General features: G+C 43.0%; 1 protein-coding gene across 9 annotated transcripts in view; it reads right to left on the minus strand.

Annotated features, from left to right (window-relative positions):
* The window catches only part of fryl (furry homolog, like), a 599764-nt gene that overhangs the window by 238910 nt on the left and 340395 nt on the right, over positions 1-20459 (minus strand). For 7 of the 9 annotated variants that reach the window (XM_085969926.1, XM_085969925.1, XM_085969924.1 and 4 more), the window contains 4 exons: positions 12138-12230; positions 10107-10205; positions 3095-3196; positions 1919-1963 (listed from right to left, as the gene is read on the minus strand). In XM_085969926.1, the coding sequence (XP_085826052.1) occupies positions 1919-1963; positions 3095-3196; positions 10107-10205; positions 12138-12230 (339 nt within the window). The remainder of the gene's footprint in view (positions 1-1918; positions 1964-3094; positions 3197-10106; positions 10206-12137; positions 12231-20459) is intronic. The other 2 variants (XM_085969928.1, XM_085969923.1) reach the window with 1 other exon arrangement.

A 20459-nucleotide genomic window follows, 5' to 3' on the forward strand; every position in this document is an offset into this window, starting at 1 on the left:
TAATTGGCATACCTGCCTAATCATGGAAGCCCTACCCAAGGTTTTTTTTTGGCTCTACACTTTCAAGCTTTCTCTATACAGTATTTCACAAATTCCTGGCAAAATCTTGACAATTTGGATAAAATGGAAACACAACAAGCCTAACATAATCCGAGGACAATCCCTTTGGTTGAACAGACAGCGCAATGCCATCAAATATTGAAAACAACTTCAAAATAAAGGAAATTATTTGATAGGATGAGAATTTCATGAGCCAGCCCTCACCATGTGAATTACACTCTCTCTTATTTCTGGCAGTCTCAGCTTTGGGGAATGAGGTCAGAGATTTCACACATTTTAAATGTAAAAAAATCCACACTTTTTAAAGCTACAAAGGGTCTTCCTGGTCTTCATTTGTTAGCTTTGTTTGTAGGACATTTTTGGATAACTTAGTTGAAGCACTGTTCACAATCTACTTCTGATAATTCAAAGTCATTTTATGCACTAAAAAAATTGAATTATCCAAAAGTTTTAATTAAGTAATGTAAAGTAGGAATGTAGTGCAAAAACATTTGAATCATCAATTAATCTGAATTAAGCAACTTTGATTTAAGAGTAGACTGCATACAAAGAATTGATAGTCTAGAGTAAATATAAAGCAGAAATCTCACCAAGAGGTTCAAAACATTATGGCCCAGAAATTCGGGTCCCCACGCATAAGTACGCACTGGGTACTCGGGCGTAGGCCCAACGAAAGTGCCGGATTCGTGCATGCACTGCGCATGCGTGGGAAACCAGAACTTCCGTTCACTTGAAAGAAGGGGTTCAGAGGTCGAACGCGTGCGCAGGAGAGGCAGCGCGTGCGCAACGAACTTACGTTTTTTTTGCATGTTTCTCCGGGAGGGTAAGTCTCCAGCAGTTACACTTTTAAAAAGCAGGCGCAAGGCCTGCTTTCAACAAGGTAAGTGGTGAATTAATTAAAATTAAAACATTTTTTCCACAGGTTTATTATTTTTAAATACTTTAAAGAAAGGTAAGTTTCTTTTTAGCCCCGTTAGAAAATGCAATTAATTTTTTCAAAAATTTAAATTATTGTTTAAAATAGTTATTTCATGTAATTTATAGTTATTTTAAAAATATGATTTAAAAAAAAATGTATTTGAAGTTTTAGTTATGTTTTGGGGCTTATAGTATTTATAGGTTTGACAGCTCTTCCTGTCAAATTTATGAATGAAGCAGTCCCTGCTACCATTGGCTCTTCATGGCCCACGTGATCCCAGGGGACGCTTCGAATTAACTGCGCCCCTGGGATACGCAAGCACTGTGCGCCAGCAGTTGGAGGAGGCCCAGGATTGGAATCCCACGCGGGCCCACAGCTCAATGGCTGGCGCGCAAGGTAAGTGCAGGTCGGAGGCTTGCACCCGCGGGCCAATCACAAAATCAAACCGCAAGTGGTTTATCGCTATCATTTCAACTGCTTGATGAGATTAATGCTTTCTATTCATTCCTGGGTATCGACAATCTGTTTTGGTGTATGTGATTGAACTAGTGAAGTAATTTTAATCTGCTTTCATTTTTTTGCCTGTGATTGACGTAATGCTGAAGACCTGAGTCAAGACACTCCATACAATTAACGAGTGAGGCCATCCTCACTGAGGGATAAACAACTGTAATGCAATTACTGCAATTTAATGAGTGATAGTCTGAAGCGGAGTACTAAAAACACCATCTATATAAAGATATACAAAAGCAAAGATCATCGACCTGAAATGTTAAATCTGTTTCTCACTCCACAGTTGCTGCCTGACCTGCTGAGTATTTCCAGCATTTTCTGTTTTTATCTATATATAAAAAGGTATTGATTTCTTACATCATCTGTCTGCTTATTACTAATTTTCTAGACTGTCTTTGTTTGAGAACATGCTTCATGCATACTCACCTGCAAAGTTTCTATTTGCTTTCTGATACTGTTGTTAGATGGCATCTGAATAAAGCAATGCAAGACAGCAAAACATAAACAAGCATGAGAATGGGATGTTCATGCATGTTAGATGGGGAACAAAGCACAAACGTAAATTCTTAATGGCCTTTGATGAACAAAGTTAAGCACAACATACAGCAAAGTAAACAGCTTATGTTAAACATAACAAAAAGCACTGCAATGCATTGCTAGCATTATAACTTGGGAGTTAAACTGAATGTTTGAAATAATATAGTTGGGAAACATGACAAACAAATAATGAAATATGTTATTAATATCGTAAGCATTTTGTGGCTCTTTGTAAAGGATGTCTTGATGCTAAATACAAGCATAAATGAATATATAATTGAGTTAGTAGAGTTCAACAAGACAAAACACATACAGCCATGAGGAGCACCAAGAATAAATGGAATGAGAAGCATGCAGAATGAAAAAATATGTTCTCCTTGAAAGCTGATGTCTGGAATTCAGTGAAAGCTATCTCTAATGTCAAAGCACCAGAAATTTACAGATTATTTAGAAAGTAGTAATACCCCACATTCAAAACAATATTTGATTGGAACACAACTCAAAAAGCAGAACACTACAAAAGCAAGTACAATAAATAATATGGTACATTAAGGAGGAACTAAACATTACTGTCAGTGGTCAAAATTTTTGCTAGTTGCTGGTCCAGTGGTGCTGCTTTTATTTGTAAACAGTTTGAAGCAACAGTTAATAAACAGAAAGTCAAACAGGGGAAAATTATTGCTGATTTTTTTGCCTCGTTATTTGTGGCCAAGTAGAAAAATTAAAAAGAACATGGCCAATAAAAAATCACCATGTCTGAAAAAACAGAATGCAAAAAGACAAAAATAAAAATAGAAAATGGAATGTGGTAATTAAAACTACGATTTAAAAATGACACATTCCTAAGATGACAGTATTTGGACCAGTGACTCGCTCCCAAAGACCAGCAGGTTTCTACCTATGCTGGTCTTGGTCCAGCAACTCAGAAAAATTATTTTGACCCCTGATTGTTATGCATTAATTTCAGTTTATGGATTTCTTTTGTTAAGGAATCTCTACAGTTTTCAGATGCATATATTATTTTCTTTTTGATCAAATGGATTTTGCTCATTGTCCATTCCTTACCTTTAAATGAGACAGACAATTCTGAAGGAATATGTGCCAGTTGTTGAGAAAGAACTGCTTTTGACTGACACACAGCAGGCAGGTGACCAATGGGTACAGGGCCTGGAAAGATGAACAAAAAATACAAATAAAATCAGTATCAGAGAGCATAAACAGATATTGCAAAATAGTCCCAGGAGGTAACTAGTAGAAGTTACAGAAGAAAAGAGATTCAGGGTTTTGTTAGTCAATACTGAATTGTACTTGTAATGGTGTACATGGTATTCCAGGCCTACATATTTACTCTTAATTCTGATACTTTACCTAAATCTAAAAGAAAGAGTATTTCAATTAACGGTACAGCTATTTGCAACAGTGTGCCTTTTAACTTAAATTTACATGAACCACGGAACCTATTCAGCAATACTCAGCAAAAATGTTCTGCCCTAGAGCAGGTCCTAACTCAAGTCTCACACATGAGATTCTGAGCCACGTACTTTAAAAAATGATTATAATAAAAATTCCAGCATCAATAACAACTTGCATTTATGTAGCACCTTTAACACAGAAAAACCATCCCAAGGCACTTCACAAAAGTGTAATCAGACAAAAAACGATGCCAAACCAAAGGAGGAGATATTAGGTGGGGTGATGACAAGCTTGGTCAAAGAAGTAGGTTTTAAGGAGAGACTTAAAAGAGGAGAGGGAGGTGGAGAGGTTTAGGGAGGCGGAGAGGTTTAGGGAGGCAATTCCAGTTAGGGCCTAGATAGTTGAAGGCATGACTTCAATGGTGGGGCAAAGGGGGTGGGGGTGGACAAGAGGCCAGAGTTGGGCTCAACATCAGGCAACTCTGTATTCACCTCAGACCACAGGGAGGAGTAGAATGCCCATAAATTAGAAATAACCAGAAAAAGAAAATTAAACGATTCTCCTGTGGATGGTGACCAGCAAAACTATTCCATAAGAGACCTCTGATGTCTCCCTAAAGTCACACATGCATTACTAGTATGGAGATTCCAATGGTGAGATGCAATTAGCTTTGCTGTGAATCTATGCATAATCTCCATGCACCAAACGAGAGAATGAAGAGAGCTTTTCATTCACTTAAATGGGGAAAAGAGTAAAGAAAACTTGAGTCAAAAATTACGTGACCACAATGTAAAACTGAAAATTTAAAGCTCAAATGTACTTAAAATTTGCTTTTTAAACTCAAAGTACTAATCGGATATTAATTTATTTTCAATTTCTAAATAACTTTCTGTATATAGGTAATGCTATATATACACATTACTGCTAAATGTAAATAAACAAAACTTAAATATTACTTGTTATAGGAGACATCCTAATTCACCTCTCAAAGTAAATGTCTTGTACTGCACTGTGTCCACTGAACTGAACTGAACCAACAGAATAGGTAGCTTCTTTTACTCATTGATTGATGCTGACAGTTTCAAAAAACGTCACAGGCAAAAAAAATGTTATTCCACTGAGTGAAGCTCATCCCTCTAGTGCATCGACTCTCCTACGATGTCATCTAATTGTATTTTGAATAACCACCATGTTTTTCCCTTTATTACCCTGCTTGGCAGATTATTCCAAAAATATATCACTTTGAATAAAGGAAGATTTTCCTGATATCTGTTCTAAATTTACATTTCAGTAACTTCCAGTTATTACATCCTCAGGTCCTATATTCACGGCTCACTTTGATGAAAAATCTACATTACTGCATTTATTTTATAGATTTAGTGGCCTAGAAATTGGGTATAGCCCTGCTTGGGGCGTTAGAATTGGCGGAGCGCAAATTTTATAGCTAGACGCAGCTTATCGATACCTCGTGCGATATTGGGTTGCAGCGCCCCAAAGGTGATTGAGGCGCGAGTTCAGGTGTTACACGGGGCACCTAAGGCGCTAACATGCTGGTGCAACCCAATATCGGGGCGTCCAGCCGCAGCACAGGTGCTCTCAATTACCCATGACCACGAGACTTCCAGGCGCCGGCCAGCTCTTAAAGGGGTGGGTCAGGCAGCTCCAGCATCCACAGTCTGTGCCTTGTAGGCCTGCAAATCGGCGCAGGCCCTTCTCTGGCGCAAAAAACTTGGAGCATATGGAGAGGGTGAGGCAGAGAGCAGAGCGCTTCACCAATGAGTCTCTGGAGGAATTGGTGGCCGCAGTGGAGCGCCGGCGAGATGTCCTTTACCCCGACAATGGCAGGAGGCCTAATCATAAGGACTACCGACGAGCTTGGAGGGATGTTTCTCAGAGGGTCAACTCCAGCAGCATGGCGACCAGGAGCCCTGTGCAGTGCAGGAAGAAATTCAATGACCTCACTCGGGTTGTGAGGGTGAGTGGAGTTAATGCCAACTTATGCATCCCTCCATTAGCACCTGACTTTATGGCTACAGGGTGCACTATGCCCCACTGGCCATCTGTCAGCAAGCACCCATGGCCCTTTCTGGTCACACACATGCACATTTGACTCAGGGCATCATGTAAGGGCTGTTCCACCATGGGGGGCATGAGATGATAATTCAGGGCATCATGTAACATCACTTCCCGTCCTTTGCCCTGCAGGCCAAGCTGGCGAGAAACCGCAAGGAACAGCTTCGCACTGGAGGAGGCCGTCCTCAACTGGAGCCTCTGACGGATCTCGAGGAGTCTACCAGATTGTGGGAGGACGTCTGAGTGGTCCTGTCACCACCACTGCAGCTGCCGACCCCATTGTCCACAGCGATGGTAAGGTTCTCTACTATTACAGCTGTCACCTTCCAGTTGTTTTCCCCGCCAGCATGCTTTCTCAATGTGGAGCCATGTCATAGCATTGCCGCACTGTTGCATCCCTTGCTGCCAAACTGTCCTTTTGCTAAAGCCACTCTTCAACCTCTCTGCTTTCAGATGCTGCATCACCAGCTCGGGAGCCGGCCCCTCAAGCTGCCAGTGCCAGTGCTTCCAGAGGCGACGACCAGGAGGAAGCCGGACCATCCGTGCCAGCCTCAGGGGAGCCACCACATCTGGAGACTGGGGATAGTAGTTCCCTTGAGGGGAGGGGGGGGGCTCTGATGAGGAGCCGGTTGCAGGAACCAGCGGCCTGCAGCAACACGCGGGGGAAGGGACGCTCGGGGGCCGTCTCCCCGGAGGGCGAGGCAGGCCACCATGACTGCTGCACAGAGTGCAGAGGAGGTGCGTAGCCTTGCCGAGATGATCGCCCAGGCCCGGCTCAGGCACACTGAGCTGATGGCTGCAGTGGGGAGGATGCCTGAGTCGATCGACACACTGGCAAAGAGTGTGCTGGACTTTGGGGCAGCAATGGAAAGGACAGTCCAGGGCTTCGGCCCAGCAATGGAAAGGTCTGTCCAGGGCTTCGGCCCAGCAATGGAAAGGTCTGTCCAGGGCTTGTCCGAGGCAGTGGAAAGGTCTGTCCAGGGCTTGTCCGAGGCAGTGGAAAGGTCTGTCCAGGGCTTGTCCGAGGCAGTGGAAAGGTCTGTCCAGGGCTTGTCCGAGGCAGTGGAAAGGACTGTTCCGGCCTTGTCCGAAGCAGTGGAAAGGACTGTCCATGGCTTTTCCGAAGCACTGGCACCTGCCACGCAGGTCCTCACTGCTGCCACGCAGTCACTTGCTGGCCTCGTCCACACGCAAATTGAGGCCACGCGAACACTCTCTGCTGCCACCCTAGCTGCATCAGGCAGGATCACCCCAGGCCCTTGCAGCACCACAGCAGGCCATGAATCTGTGGAGCAGTCGATTGTGGCGTATGATCCTGTGCGGCCCCATCAGAGTGCTAGTGTTTCGGCCGACCACGGTGCAGGTGTCCTCTCTCTGCATGTGAGCAGTCCTGATGCCACCGCTGGCACGTCAGCAGAGCAGCTGCCACCACCTGCACGGCAGACTGCTAGCAGACATGCCCAGTTGGAGCAGCCTGCTTGCGGGACCTCCAAGCCCAGAGGTCGTCCAGGCCGTCCCTCGGGGGCTTCAGCGCTTCCAGACACTCAGCAGGCGTCCCCCAGCCTTGACGCAGCCACTGGGGTCCAATTACGGAGAAGCTGCAGGGAGGGAAGGGGCCGACCTCGTAAGAGGAGTCGGTCTCCATCAAGGGGTCACCAGTAGAGGGAGGTGCTAAGACGTCTCTTTTTCCGAATTTAAGGCCATCCACACCTGCTGTGTTTGTTTGTTTTGGTTTGGTTAGTTTCGCCGGGTTGCCAGACAGTTATCTGTTAGTTATGATTTCTGTTACCATGACGTTGTCATGCTGGAAGGAAGCACTTGTTTGAAAATAAAGAAAACTTTTTATTTACAATCGAGCTGTACACCACTTACAATCATCAAGGCCTTCATAGGCTTACAGTGAACCGGAGGGCGCTGTTCGAATCACAGCCACCATTCCGTCCGAGGGGCCTAGAACTGAGTTCTTATGAGCCTCTGACGAACGGCCCTTCCAGTTTCTGGAGCACTCCCATCTTCCTCCTCCTCCTCCTCCTCCTGATCCTCCTCGCCCGCATGGTCCTCCTCCTCCTCCTCGTCCGCCTGCTCTGCTGGACCTTGAGGGTCGGCTGGCATTGGCTGGGTGCGTCGAATGGCCAGGTTGTGGAGCATGCAGCAGACAACAACGATGCGCGCCACATGCTCCGGCGAGTACTGTAGGGCGCCCCCCGAATGGTCTAGACAACGGAAACGCTGCTTCAGCACACCAATTGTGTGCTCCACAATGTTCCTGGTGGCCTGATGGCTGTTATTGTAATGCTCTTCTGCCGGGGTGCTGGGCAAACAGAGCGGGGTCATGAGCCATGGGCAGAGAGGATAGCCCTTGTCGCCCAGAAGCCAGCCTCGTGGGTGAGCCGGGGCCTCAAAAAGGTCAGCCACTGAGGTCTGCCGCAGGATGAACGAGTCATGGCTGCTGCCAGGGAATTGTGCGTTCACTGCCATGATCATCTGCCGGTGATCACAGACCAGCTGCACATTAAGGGAGTGGAACCCCTTTCGGTTACGGATCTCCTCCGGATTCTGTAATGGCGCCCGCAAAGCCACGTGTGTGCAATCAATGGCCCCCTGCACCATGGGGAAGTCCGCAATAGCCGTGAAGCCCTGTGCGCGCTCCCCCTGCTTCTCCAGGGTCACAGGGAAGGTGATGAATTTGCGCCTCCTTTTGTAGAGGGCAGCTGTCACTTGCCGGATGCAGCAATGCACCGCAAATTGAGAGATATTTGATATGTCCCCAGCTGCTGCCTGAAACGATCCGCTGGCGTAAAAGTTGAGCGCAACAGTGACTTTCACAGCCACCGACAGAGAGATCCTGCACCGTATCTGCGGCTGCAGATCCCCAGCAAGCAGGTGGCACAGCTCAGTGACAACATCCTTACCAAATCATAGCCTTCGCAGACACTACTCCTCCGACATGGTAAGGTAGGAGACCTGCTGCCTGAAAACCCTGGCAGCGTATGGTCGGATTTGGCGACGTCCATTGGCCCTCCTCCTTCTGGCCAATCCCGGCCCTCTCTCCCTCCGTCTCTGTGCCCTTGCCAGTTGTTCAGCCAGGAGGACGTTCCCCTCCAAAGCAGCTCCCATTATTCTGGCCGACGAGTAAGACGCAGTCAGCTTTCTGGATCCAACTGTTCTGGACAGGGCTGAAGGTCCCAAGGCTCCTCTGGCTCAATAAGAACAAGGCTGTGTAACTGAAGGTCTGCAACTCTCTCCAGCAGCGAGCAGTATGGCCAGGCCAAATGGCTGCCGCTTTTATACAAGTGCTGTCCCCTTTAAAGAGTGCCCCCCGAGTCCGAGAAGGACCTGGTAACGTTCCATCCAACTGTCACTAATAGCGCCAGGCGGAACGGAGGGGGGCGCCACTGAATTTCCGGTACGGGGCGCCAAAAAGGCGTTGCACAATGAAATGACGTCATTATCTGGCTGCGCCCGCAAGCGGGCGCAAAGACATAGCGCCAGCGTGAACAGGCTACTCAATATGGCCGCATACGCTAGGATCACTGCGCACGTCCGAAAATTGGCTAACGCCCCAAATCTCGGGCTCCTTAGGCGCTAATCGCTGGCGCAACCAACCGAATTTCTAGGCCAGTATTTTTTATACATTTTTGAGGTGCCCCTTTTAAATACATGTCTAGGTTGTTTTCTATTTTTCCTTCATAGTCAGCCCCTTTACATTTGGAGCCAGTTTCATAGCACTTTTTAAAATCTAGTCTAATGTAAATACGTATTTTTTCACAGCACAGTGAAAATGAATCACAATATTGTAAGTGTGGTTTCACCAGTGCATTATAAATGCTTAGTAGAAGTTCTTATGCTTGTATTCTACTGTTTTGGCTATGTATTCTAGCATTATATTAGCTTCTTTAATTGCTTTCCACATTTTCTCGACATTGAAAGAGATGTGCTTATTATTGCCAAGTGTCAACACTAACTGAAATCCAGTTATTGGGTACTAACGTCCCATATTTTTTGGCTACTGTGTGATACTTTACCTTTATCAGTGTTAAATTTCATTTACCATGTGTCTGCCCAATTGCAAAATATTTTCCAAATACTTGCAAGCATCCTGTATCTCTAGTTCGTTCCCTACTTTTAAGTTGTCGGCAAAACTGACTAGCTTAATGGTCGATTTCGGTATTGAAGTAACTTAGGTGGATTAGATACACTGGGAATCCATGCACTGATTCTAATGGGACTAGACACATTTCTCTCCAGCTTTACATTACATCTCTCATGGGTATCCATTGTTTATTTAGTGCATGACAGGCATAATGCAGATTTACAGTATTTTTTAAAGGAAATAACGGAGATGTAGACAATAGATTTATTAGTCAGACCAGATTCTAACAGACACATGTATGCAACAAACATCTATGTATGATTTAAGGTTTTGACGACTGTCAATAACAAACCTTCAAAACAGAGCTACAGGAAACTTTTTCTATAACTGGGAGTTTCTAGTAATAATGTACTGTTAAGGGAGTTTAACTGTATTACATTGGTCGTGGCACATAATTGTACTCATTTAACACAAAACTGACCATTTCTAAACACTTACCAATGAATGTTTCTTTCTTGATGAAAGCTCAAAGGTGGTCTGATAGAGCATCTCTACAAAATTCTTGAGACATGGCACATTCACTTCATTTTTAACAGCCTAGACAAACAAGTTTGGTGAGATCACTAGGGTCAATGAAAACAAAACGTATTCATTTTTTCACATTACATTGAAGTCATCAGCCTTTTCAGAATCTGAATGTGTGTAAAGTCTCCACGTATTGCAACTTCCGAGTTGTACTGTCCCAGATATTCATAGCATCTCAGTAACTGATGCTATCATCATGATGATGTGTGAGGCAGCACAACAGTGGTTTAAACTGGCATAGAGGCACATCATCATTGCAGTCTGTCTTATCTACTGGCTTTTGTCAACACTGGACCTACACATATTTAGCAAACAGTGTGAAAAGTAGTGGCTTTAAGAAAATTCAAGACATTTTGCATCCTGTCTGAGACTACAGCTATTAGAAAATTTAGTTCTCAGAATGTGGACGCTGGCAATGCCAGTTATTATCGATCACCAGTTGCTCTAAAAAGGTGGTGCTGGGCCTTGTACTTGAAACATTGCAGTCCTTCTGGTGGGGGTAGGGAAGCTACTTCCACCTTTCCTCTTGCATCCATGTCCAGATCAAGGCTGTGATAAGATCTAGAGTCACTTGGTTCTGGTGGAACGCAAACTGAGCATCAGTGACCAAGTTATTGGTAGGTGAATCTTGGATCAAAAACGCAGACTGAACAAAGTAGAAAAGAGCCCAAACTTTGTCTTTACTTGCTGAGAAAGGTGGTACTCCTTGCTAACTGGAAAAGCCAGTTTTAAAAAAACAAAAACAGCCTTTTAAATTAACTCTTATAAAAAGTAATTACCCTGTTTCATTTTTCAGGTCTGGAATTTTCAGATGATAATGAAAACAGCAATGTTCAGGGCAAGTACAGTTACTGCACTGAACTGGTACTCCTGGTGCTGAGTACCCGGTCGATGGGCTTCCAGATCTTGGACATGCCCAGGACATGATGGATGGGCTTCCCTCAGGTGACAGCAAATCAGCTGGCCTGGTTTAATACAGACTTGTTAATATAACCTGCATAATAGGTATTGACATTATTTAAAAGGGTGGAGAGTTATTAATTATATTAACAAACTTTGCACCATTGCTACACCATTACAATTTGAGCTTGTATCTTTAGGCAAAATTTGACTAAATGGACATTTTAATCTTCTGTTGACTTTTCATTGTAGTCTCTAGCCAGTTTAAGTACATTGCATTTTATAAGGGAAAATTTCCATCAACTTTGCTAGGTGTCCTTGAATATTTACTAACAAGCTGCAGTAATTATCTTACTATAGGTTGGAACTTAACAAGGTGTTAGTTGATATAATCATGCTTGTGACCTTTACGGAATGATTTAGCTTTCTTACAGTCCACTAATGTCAGCAATCTGTCTAATGAGCTTTTTCAAAATTTACTCATCATGTGCTTAACTTCTAACCTCATGCCTACTCTTAGTATGAAATTTATATTCAGATACAATAACACAACTCCTTTAATTACAAGACCAAATGGATTCCTTCGTATTCTTTGGCAACAGAATTTGGAATTGCTGAGAATGGTTATCATATGATTCATAAAATGATTACAGACTACTAATGGTCACACATTTTCTTTTGTAAATTATTGCCAATTATAATATCTGCAATGACAATTTATGTATATACAATTGAAAAGATCAGCTTTGCACCAGTTAGCTATGCTGAACTCATGACTATAATGGAAACTAGAAAAATTATATTTGATTAAAAAACACCAAGTTTGAAATTTATCATTTGAATATTAATCCCAATGTTACTTTTTACTACTCGGTCAGCCATTTGCCTGAAAAATAACAAAAGCTCCTTCTATTACAAGTCAAAACAGGAATTTAGCAACAGAATAAGGAAGTTTTCTAAAAATGTGCACGGTAATAAAATTTGGCAGTTGTGTTAAGAGCCATTTCTCTTTACAAAATGTTAGGACAAAAACATTAAACTTACAGCAGCCACAGGAATCAGAATTTCCACAAAGAGTCCAGCAAGTGCATGTTTTATGTCTTTATCTTTCACCTCATGGAAATACTGGGCACATTCCTGTAGAAAATAAAATCTAGTTAGAAATATCTGTATTCCATAACAAAAAACAAACAAACAAGTGAATATTGGTTTCCAAGAGAACTTTATAACTGATCCAGAAAGTCCTACACTACTGAAATCAGTGACTACTCAAAAGCAGAAAATGCCAATAAAACCTTATCCAGCTCAGCAGTACAATGCACAAATGTATAAACCTTTGGATCATGGAATCAGGATCAGAGAATGGTTACAGCACAGAAAGAGGCCGTTCGGCCCGTCGAGCCCGTGCTGGCTCTCTGCAAGGGCACTTCAGCTAGTCCCACTCCCCCACCCTTTCCCCACAGCCCTGCAATTTTTTTCCTTCAGGTACTTATCCAATTCCCTTTTGAAAGCCATGATTGAATCTGCCTCCACCACCCTCTTGGGCAGTGCATTCCAGATCGTAACCACTCGCTGCGTAAAAAAGTTTTTCCTCATGTCACCTTTGGTTCTTCTGCCAATCACCTTAAATCTGTGTCCTCTGGTTCTCGACCCTTCCGCAAATGGGAACAGTTTCTCTTTATCTACTCTGTCTTGACCCCTCATGATTTTGAACACCTCTATCAAATCTCCTCTCAACCTTCTCTGCTCTAAGAACAACCCCAGCTTCTCCAGTCTATCCATGTAACTGAAGTCCCTCATCCCTGGAACCATTCTTGTAAATCTTTCCTGCACCCTCTCTAAAGCCGCCACATCCTTCCTAAAGTGCGGTGCCCAGAATTGGGCACAATACTCGAGTTAAGGTCAGACCAGTGTTTTATAAAGATTCATCATAACTTCCTTGCTTTTGTACTCTATGCCTCTATTTATGAAGCCCAGGATCCTGTATGCTTTTTTAACCGCTTTCTCAACCTGCCCTGCCACCTCCAACGATTTGTGTACATATACCCCCAGGTCTCTCTGTTCATGCACCCCCTTTAGAATTGTACCCTTCAGTTTATATTGCCTCTCCTCGTTCTTCCTACCAAAATCTATCACCGCACTTTTCTGCGTTAAACTTCATCTGCCGCGTATTCGCCCATTCCATCAGCCTGTCTACGTCCTCTTGAAGTCTATCACTATCCTCCTCACTGTTCACTATACTTCCAAGTTTTGTGTCATCTGCAAATTTTGAAATTGTGCCCTGTACACCCAAGTCCAAGTCATTAATATATATCAAGAAAAGCAGTGGTCTTAGTACCAACCACTGGGGAACACCACTGTGTACCTTCCTCCAGTCTGAAAAACAACCATTCACCACTACTCTCTGTTTCCTGTCACTTAGTCAATTTCGTATCCATGCTGCCAATGTTCCTTTTATTCCATAGGCTTCAACTTTGCTGGCAAGCCAATTATGTGGCACTTTATCAAACGCCTTTTGGAAGTCCATATACACCACATCAACTGCATTGCCCTCATCAACCCTCTCTGTGACCTCATTAAAAAACTATTAAAAAAAAGGGGAAGAAACCCACAATAGGAGGGTTGTGAAATAGACCATAAACATAATTTTACAAAATTTAAAAAATATCACCAGGCAGCAAAGCTTGTTGGAACTCCAACACACAATGTCATAGCTACTAGGACATAAGTTGTATTCCCCCACCCTGATGTTGATGTTAGCCATTATCAAGTGTAGGTCAAGCCCTTCCTTACCGGAAGAGAGGAAAATGTGACGATGAAACATCATCACGTCATTATTGCACACTTAGGCATGTGACAGCACAGAAATAGGCCTTTCAACTCAAGTCTATTTGGTGCTTTTCTCCATGAGCCACCTTGCCTAATCCCACTCTCCTACTCACTCCCCACCACTCTTTTTCTAACTGACTATCTAATTTCCTTTTAAAAGTACATATGGACTCTGCTTCAAAAATGGAGCATGGCAGAGAATTTCACATTCTAACTACCCTCGGAAAAGAAATACTTTCTAACCTCTCTTTTAATTCTTTTCCCAATTTAATTTGTGCCCTTTTGTTACTGCCCCACTGACTTGTGGAAACAATCTATCACTATTGACCTCATTGTTTTGAAGATCTCTATCAGGTCACCCCTTAGTCTTTTCATTTTAGTGAATAAAATCCTAATTTCTCAAATTTCATCATAATTGTAACCCTTTTCTTTGCTAAAATCTTACTGAATAACACAGCATTTTTTTTCCATTACTCTCATATACTTCCTATAATGGGGTACCCAAATCTGTACAAAATACTCCAAATGTGACCAAAGGTCATATACAAATTCAATTATCCTCTTTACTCTTGCGCTCTATGCCTCTCAATACAAATGGTTTCCATTTGCCTTTTTTATGGCCTTATCTACTGGCACTGCTACCTTTAATGGCCATTTATTGATGTATATACAGCTGATGAGGGTGGCCCCAATACAGACCCACATGGAATATCAGTTCAATTAACTTTTTTACCCCTACCATTTACTTTCTGCTCTCCAACTATCTCACCATCCATATAGTCACATTCCCCTCAATTCCATGTACCTTTCTTTGCCATATGGTGCCTTATCATATACTTATCTTATGTGGTACCTTATCAGATACTTTTTGAAACCCACACCAACTGGATTTTCTCTCTGCTATTTCTTTAAAGAATGCTCTAAGGCTAAGCAAGCATGACCGGTCATTTAGAATGCTGAATAGCTCTGGATAACTCATGTTTCTCCAAGTCATTAATAATTTTATCCTGTATTATAGGCTATTAGTATATCAACAACTGAAGGAAGACTAAGGCCTAGAAATTCACCGGCGCCTCATCAGTCTCGCCAGGGCGCCGGAAGTACCGCCCTGGAAGGAGTCGCGAACGCCCGCCGGAAATTCAGTTTCAGCGCCCCAGACGGAAGCGCAGTGCTATTCGAGGCGCCCTGCATCCCTCTTGGGGCGCTGCAACTGAAAATCGCAGCGCAACGTGCCGCAAGCGCCACACACTGCGGCATGGCGCGCTGCGGTACTGCAGGCCTTCCTCCCCTTCTTAAAGGGGAGGAGCCTGCTGCAGCGCGATCGGCGATCGCGAGTGCCGGCAAAAGAGCCCGGCACCGAGGAGAAGTGCTGGGCTCTTGGGACACAGCCGGCACAACGCGGGGTGGGGGGCTCAGGAGGCCGGGGACGGCGGCGCGAAGAGGTGCTGGCAGGCGGCCAGCAAAAAAAATGGCTGCCCCGCACCTCTACCGCCGCAGGTAGGCCCCCCTGAACCGGTCGCAAATTGCGACCGGCGTTAAAGCAGGGGGTGCTACCAAATTTCGCGATCGGGGCGGTAGCGGGGCGCTGCGCACTCTGATGACGTCATCAGTAGCGGTGCCTATTTAAATTAAATAATTCCACAACCTTTCTGACTGACATGAGTCACACATACATTTCTCTGTCGTTCCAGAATAATACCCTTTAAATTATACAGAAAGTATATAAAAACATCACATTTTGTTTTCTACAATTTCTCATCTCCCTAAAACATTCCTTGCTGGGGTGTGGTTCCATGGGTGCAGGCAAACCACTGCTTCCCACGAAGTACCATATTCATGTGTTAGCCTTGGAAACATCAAAAAACTAAAACTGTAGGAGCATCACAACTGATCTCCATCCTGTCCTCGCCTCATATCAAACTTGGGACTTTGTCAAGTCTCTATAGCTCAGCAACTCATTGGATAAATTTAATGAGCCATCAGGAAATCAATGAATAAATCACCATTAACAAAGCTGAGGAGGCATAAAAGGAGGAACCACTGTGGAAAAATACCTTTTTGTATCCTCACCACACAAGCCAAATAAAATTAGACAAAGAAATCCATATAGTACATTGTACTGTTTCATCTTGGTGTAAGTGGGAAAAAAAGATTAAAGATTAGAAATTCAATTAAATGTTTTGAGATTAATTTTAGATTATATAATATTGTGCAGGAAGGCAAAAATGTAAAGATGTTGTATTGTCCAAAGGAGTTGTATGTATCTGACATCAGTTATACCCTGTATTTGTAAAAAGAGATCACAGTTTGATTAAGATAGGACTCCTCATTGTAATATTACCCTACAAGTATGAAAATTGGTGGACTGTACATATCTACCATTTTTGCACCATAAAGTGAGACATTTCCAAGTCACTATAACACTTAACATTACACAGCAACCTTCAAACAACTACTCTTTTTCTTTGCAATTTTGAGTCAGTTGTCTTTTTCTTGCATTGAAAACATTAATGGCCCAGAAATTCGGGTCTCCATGGGTGAGTACGCGCTGGGTACTCATGCGTGGGCCCGATGGAAGTGCCGGTTTCCTGCATGCACTGCGCATGCGCGGGAAACTGGCACTTCCGTTCCTCTGAAAGCAGGGGTTCAGAGGTCGAACGCGTGCGCGGGGGAGTCTGCGCGTGCGCTTTGAACTTTTTTTTTTTTTTTAAACACAGGTTTCTCCGGGAGGGTAAGTCTTTAGAATTTAGAAATGTAAAAAGCAGGCATAAGGCCTGCTTTTTACAAGGTAAGTGGTCAATTAATTAAAATTAAAACATTTTTTCCACAGGTTTATTATTTTTAAATACTTTAAAGCAAGGTAAGTTTATTTTTAGCCCCGTTAGAATATAAAATTATTTTTTTCAAAAATTTAAATTATTGTTTAAAATAGTTATTTAATGTAATTTATAGTTTATTTAAAAAGTGTGATTTAAAAAAAAATTATTTGAAGGTTTACTGCTATTTTGAGGCTATTTTGAGGCCGTAGTATTTATAAGTCTTGACAGGTCTTCCTGTCAATACTTATGAATGGAGCATTGCCTGCTCCGATTGGCTGCCCATGGCCCACGTGATCCCAGGGGACGCATCGAACTAACTGCGCCCCTGGGATACGCAAGCACTGCGCGCCAGCAGCTGGGCCAGGCCCCGGATCGGAATTCCACGGGGCCCTACAGCTCAACTGCCGGCGCGCAAGGTAAGTGCAGGTCGGGGGCTTACACCCGCGGGAAGCTCCCGACCTGAATTTCTGGGCCAATGTTAGGATCTTTTTTACACAATGAGCTACAAAAGGGCCAAATATTATTTTATTGCCTTTTGAATTCAATTTAAATGTCATTGATCGCTGCAGGTCCAGATCAGCTGTGGGATTATCAGAATGACTGATTGTGCAATGATCTTGGTAAACTTTATTTAATGAATGCTTTGAAAATTATGGGGTTGTTTGGATTTTGAAGCAGTGGATGTCTCTTGGCACAACCCAGCAGTATACCAACATTCTGTGCGTAGGCACAAGACCACAAGCATGTGGCTACCCATGTGGTGAATCCCAAACTTAACCAGACAGTCTAAGGGAGGCACTAAGTGACAGGGAGGCATTTTCCCTTAATGGAGAGAATGAAAATTGTAGGATGAGTCAATTCATACTGTTCTTGTGCATCTCCTACTGGCTGGTCACAGAAGAACATTGACAGAGTGGTGTGAACATGTCGCTTGGCAACTAAATCACAGGATGGTGTGTGATGAGGTGGGAACCTGAAGGGGGAAAGCAAATATCTTCAAAAATTGGGACTGGGAGAGCACAAGATGAGCTTGTTGCAGAAAAAAAGTAAAAAGCATTTCATAGTTCTACTGTATTCTACTACAGTGGAATCCTGTTATAATGATCAACTTTGCCAGTTTCCCAAATGATCAATATAATTGACTGATCAGTACATCAGAAGACAGCAATTTATGAAATGCACCGTTAAGAACAGAAGTTTGAGCATAGCTTTCCTGAGGAATCTAGCTTGAATATAATCACTACCAGAGCATCCGCCAGGCTGGGCCTAATTGTGATTCCTCTGTGGGGAAAAAAGTACAGAGTCAGTCCTAGAACTTTCCTCAAGACTGTAAAAAGCTTACATCCATCCAATCCTGGAATATAGCCATCCACTTGGTACACTAGGAGTCAATTGCAGATTAAGAGGCTGTAAACAATCCAGAAATTAGCTCCCACGCTTTATCTGCTCAATGGGAAGAAAAGCTACTGAGTCTCCAGCAGAAGTATCTATGCAAGGCAAGAACTAGCACCTCATTGTTACTGCTAATAGAGGAAAAGGAACAGAACCAACCACAGTACATCTGGATCTCTGCACTGCCTGTGGACCTGCAGCAGACAGCAATCCTTGGCATTTTTTTAATCATAAGAGTGAGTGGGTCACAGGGATCAGCTGAACCACAATGACATCCACACACCTGTCAAAAAAGACCATAACAAATCCTCAACATGCAAAGGGCAATAAACCCTAAGCCATTCTTAACAAGCTCCCAATGTTCCTAACATTATACTGGATTGTGTGAAATAAGAATATTACAACTGACCAAATGAAAAGAAAAGAAACTGTAAATGTTGGACATCTGTAACAAAATCAGAAAATTATGGAGTGAGTCAGTCAGCATCTGTAAAGAGAAAAGACAAGTTAACATTTCAAGTATAACCATTTTAATGAAGGCTTCATTGGAAGGCTTATATCAAAAATATTAAACTACCTTTTCTTGTTAAGATACTGATTAATCTGCATCTTTCCAGGACTTTCTGTTGTTGTTTCAAAAACCCACTGTGACAATTGTCTTCCAACAATGGGGAACTGCCACAGAGATCACTACAACCCAACTGCACTGATCACTATAAATGGTTGCAATAACATAACATCAAATTGGTTGTGGTTTCGGAAAGCAGCTTTTGATAATTATAAGCAATTGATCACTACAACTTAACTGGACCAGCCACATAAATACTGTGGCAACAAGAGCAGGTCGGAGGCTAAGTATTCTGCGACGAGTGTCTCACCTCCTGACTCCCCAAAGCCTTTCCACCATCTACAAGGCACAAGTAAGGAGTGTGATGGAATACTCTCCACTTGCCTGGATGAGTGCAGCTCCAACAACACTCAAGAAGCTCGACACCATCCAGGACAAAGTAGCCGGTGTGATTGGCACCCCATCTACCAACTTAAACAATCACTCCCTCCACCACCGGCGTACTGTGGCTACAGTGTGCACCATCTACAAGATGCACTGCAGCAACTCGCCAAGGCTTCTTCGGTAGCACTTCCCAAACCCGCGATCTGTACCACCTAGAAGGACAAGGGCAGCAGGCGCATGGGAACACCACCATCTCCAAGTTCCCTGACTTGGAAGTATATGGTCGTTCCTTCATTGTCGCTGGGTCAAAATCTTGGAATTCCCTCCCTAACAGCACTGTGGGAGTACCTTCACCACACGGACTGCAGCGGTTCAAGAAAGCGGCTCACCACCACCTTCTTGAGGGCAATTATGGATAAGCAATAAACGCTGGCCTTGCCAGTGATGCCCACATCCCATGAATTAAAAAAAAAACTACAAATGGTGATCAATGTAACAGAGCTCCACTGTTCACTAAATTTTCTCTGGTATAAATGGGCACTAAATGCTGCCTGCTTGATTTTCTTTTGTATAACTGATTAGCTATTATTGTATTATTTCACTTAAATATATACCTACATCAGCCATTAAAATGCTAAATTTGTAATATACTGTAATCTGATGCAATAACAGTCATTTTCAATGATTTACATTAAAAAATCTTCACTTAAATTCAGCTTCAATTAGAACTACAATAATTATATTTCTCAATTGCTGACAAAATTGTAATTGATAAATTATTTTTAATATATCCCCCACTTTGCAAATGAAGCTGCCTGTGATATTTTGGCTACAGTAGTTTTTTTGTTGTTTTTATAAAAAGACAAATCTTGTTGCTAAAGGCCTTTACCTCACTTCATCGCAATGCTTAAAAGTCAAAAAATTTATCAGCATTGTAATGACTAAAATAATTGTTCTCTTTGCCCCTCTCCAATTCATAGTCAACGGAAGAAAATTCTGCCTATAATAGAGTAAAAAAGGTGCAATAGCATTAAGTACACACAGACGTGTTGATGTTAACAGACAAGAGAGAGAAAATCTATTTTTCCTGTAGATCTCCAGTTCTGATGAAAGGTAATTGACCTAAAATTATGGCCCGGATTTTGCAGTCAGCGGCGAACACATTACAGTTACACTTACCCACATCCTTTCTATGGGCTTTTACATTGGAACTTATGGTGATTAGAATTCCATTTCAGCACAAGGGCCTCTTCAGGGGATCTGGGACCTGTGTGAACAGGGTAAGCAACTGTGTATCTTCTTAACCAATCAGATTGAAGAATGGTTAATGAGACACACGGGTAGATTTTCCCGAACCTGTCGGGACTTCCCCTT

Source organism: Somniosus microcephalus, chromosome 2 (genome assembly GCF_052327205.1).
Source record: "Somniosus microcephalus isolate GS21.2 chromosome 2, FLI_Smic_1.0, whole genome shotgun sequence".
In the NCBI taxonomy this organism is placed as follows: Eukaryota; Metazoa; Chordata; class Chondrichthyes; order Squaliformes; family Somniosidae; genus Somniosus; species Somniosus microcephalus.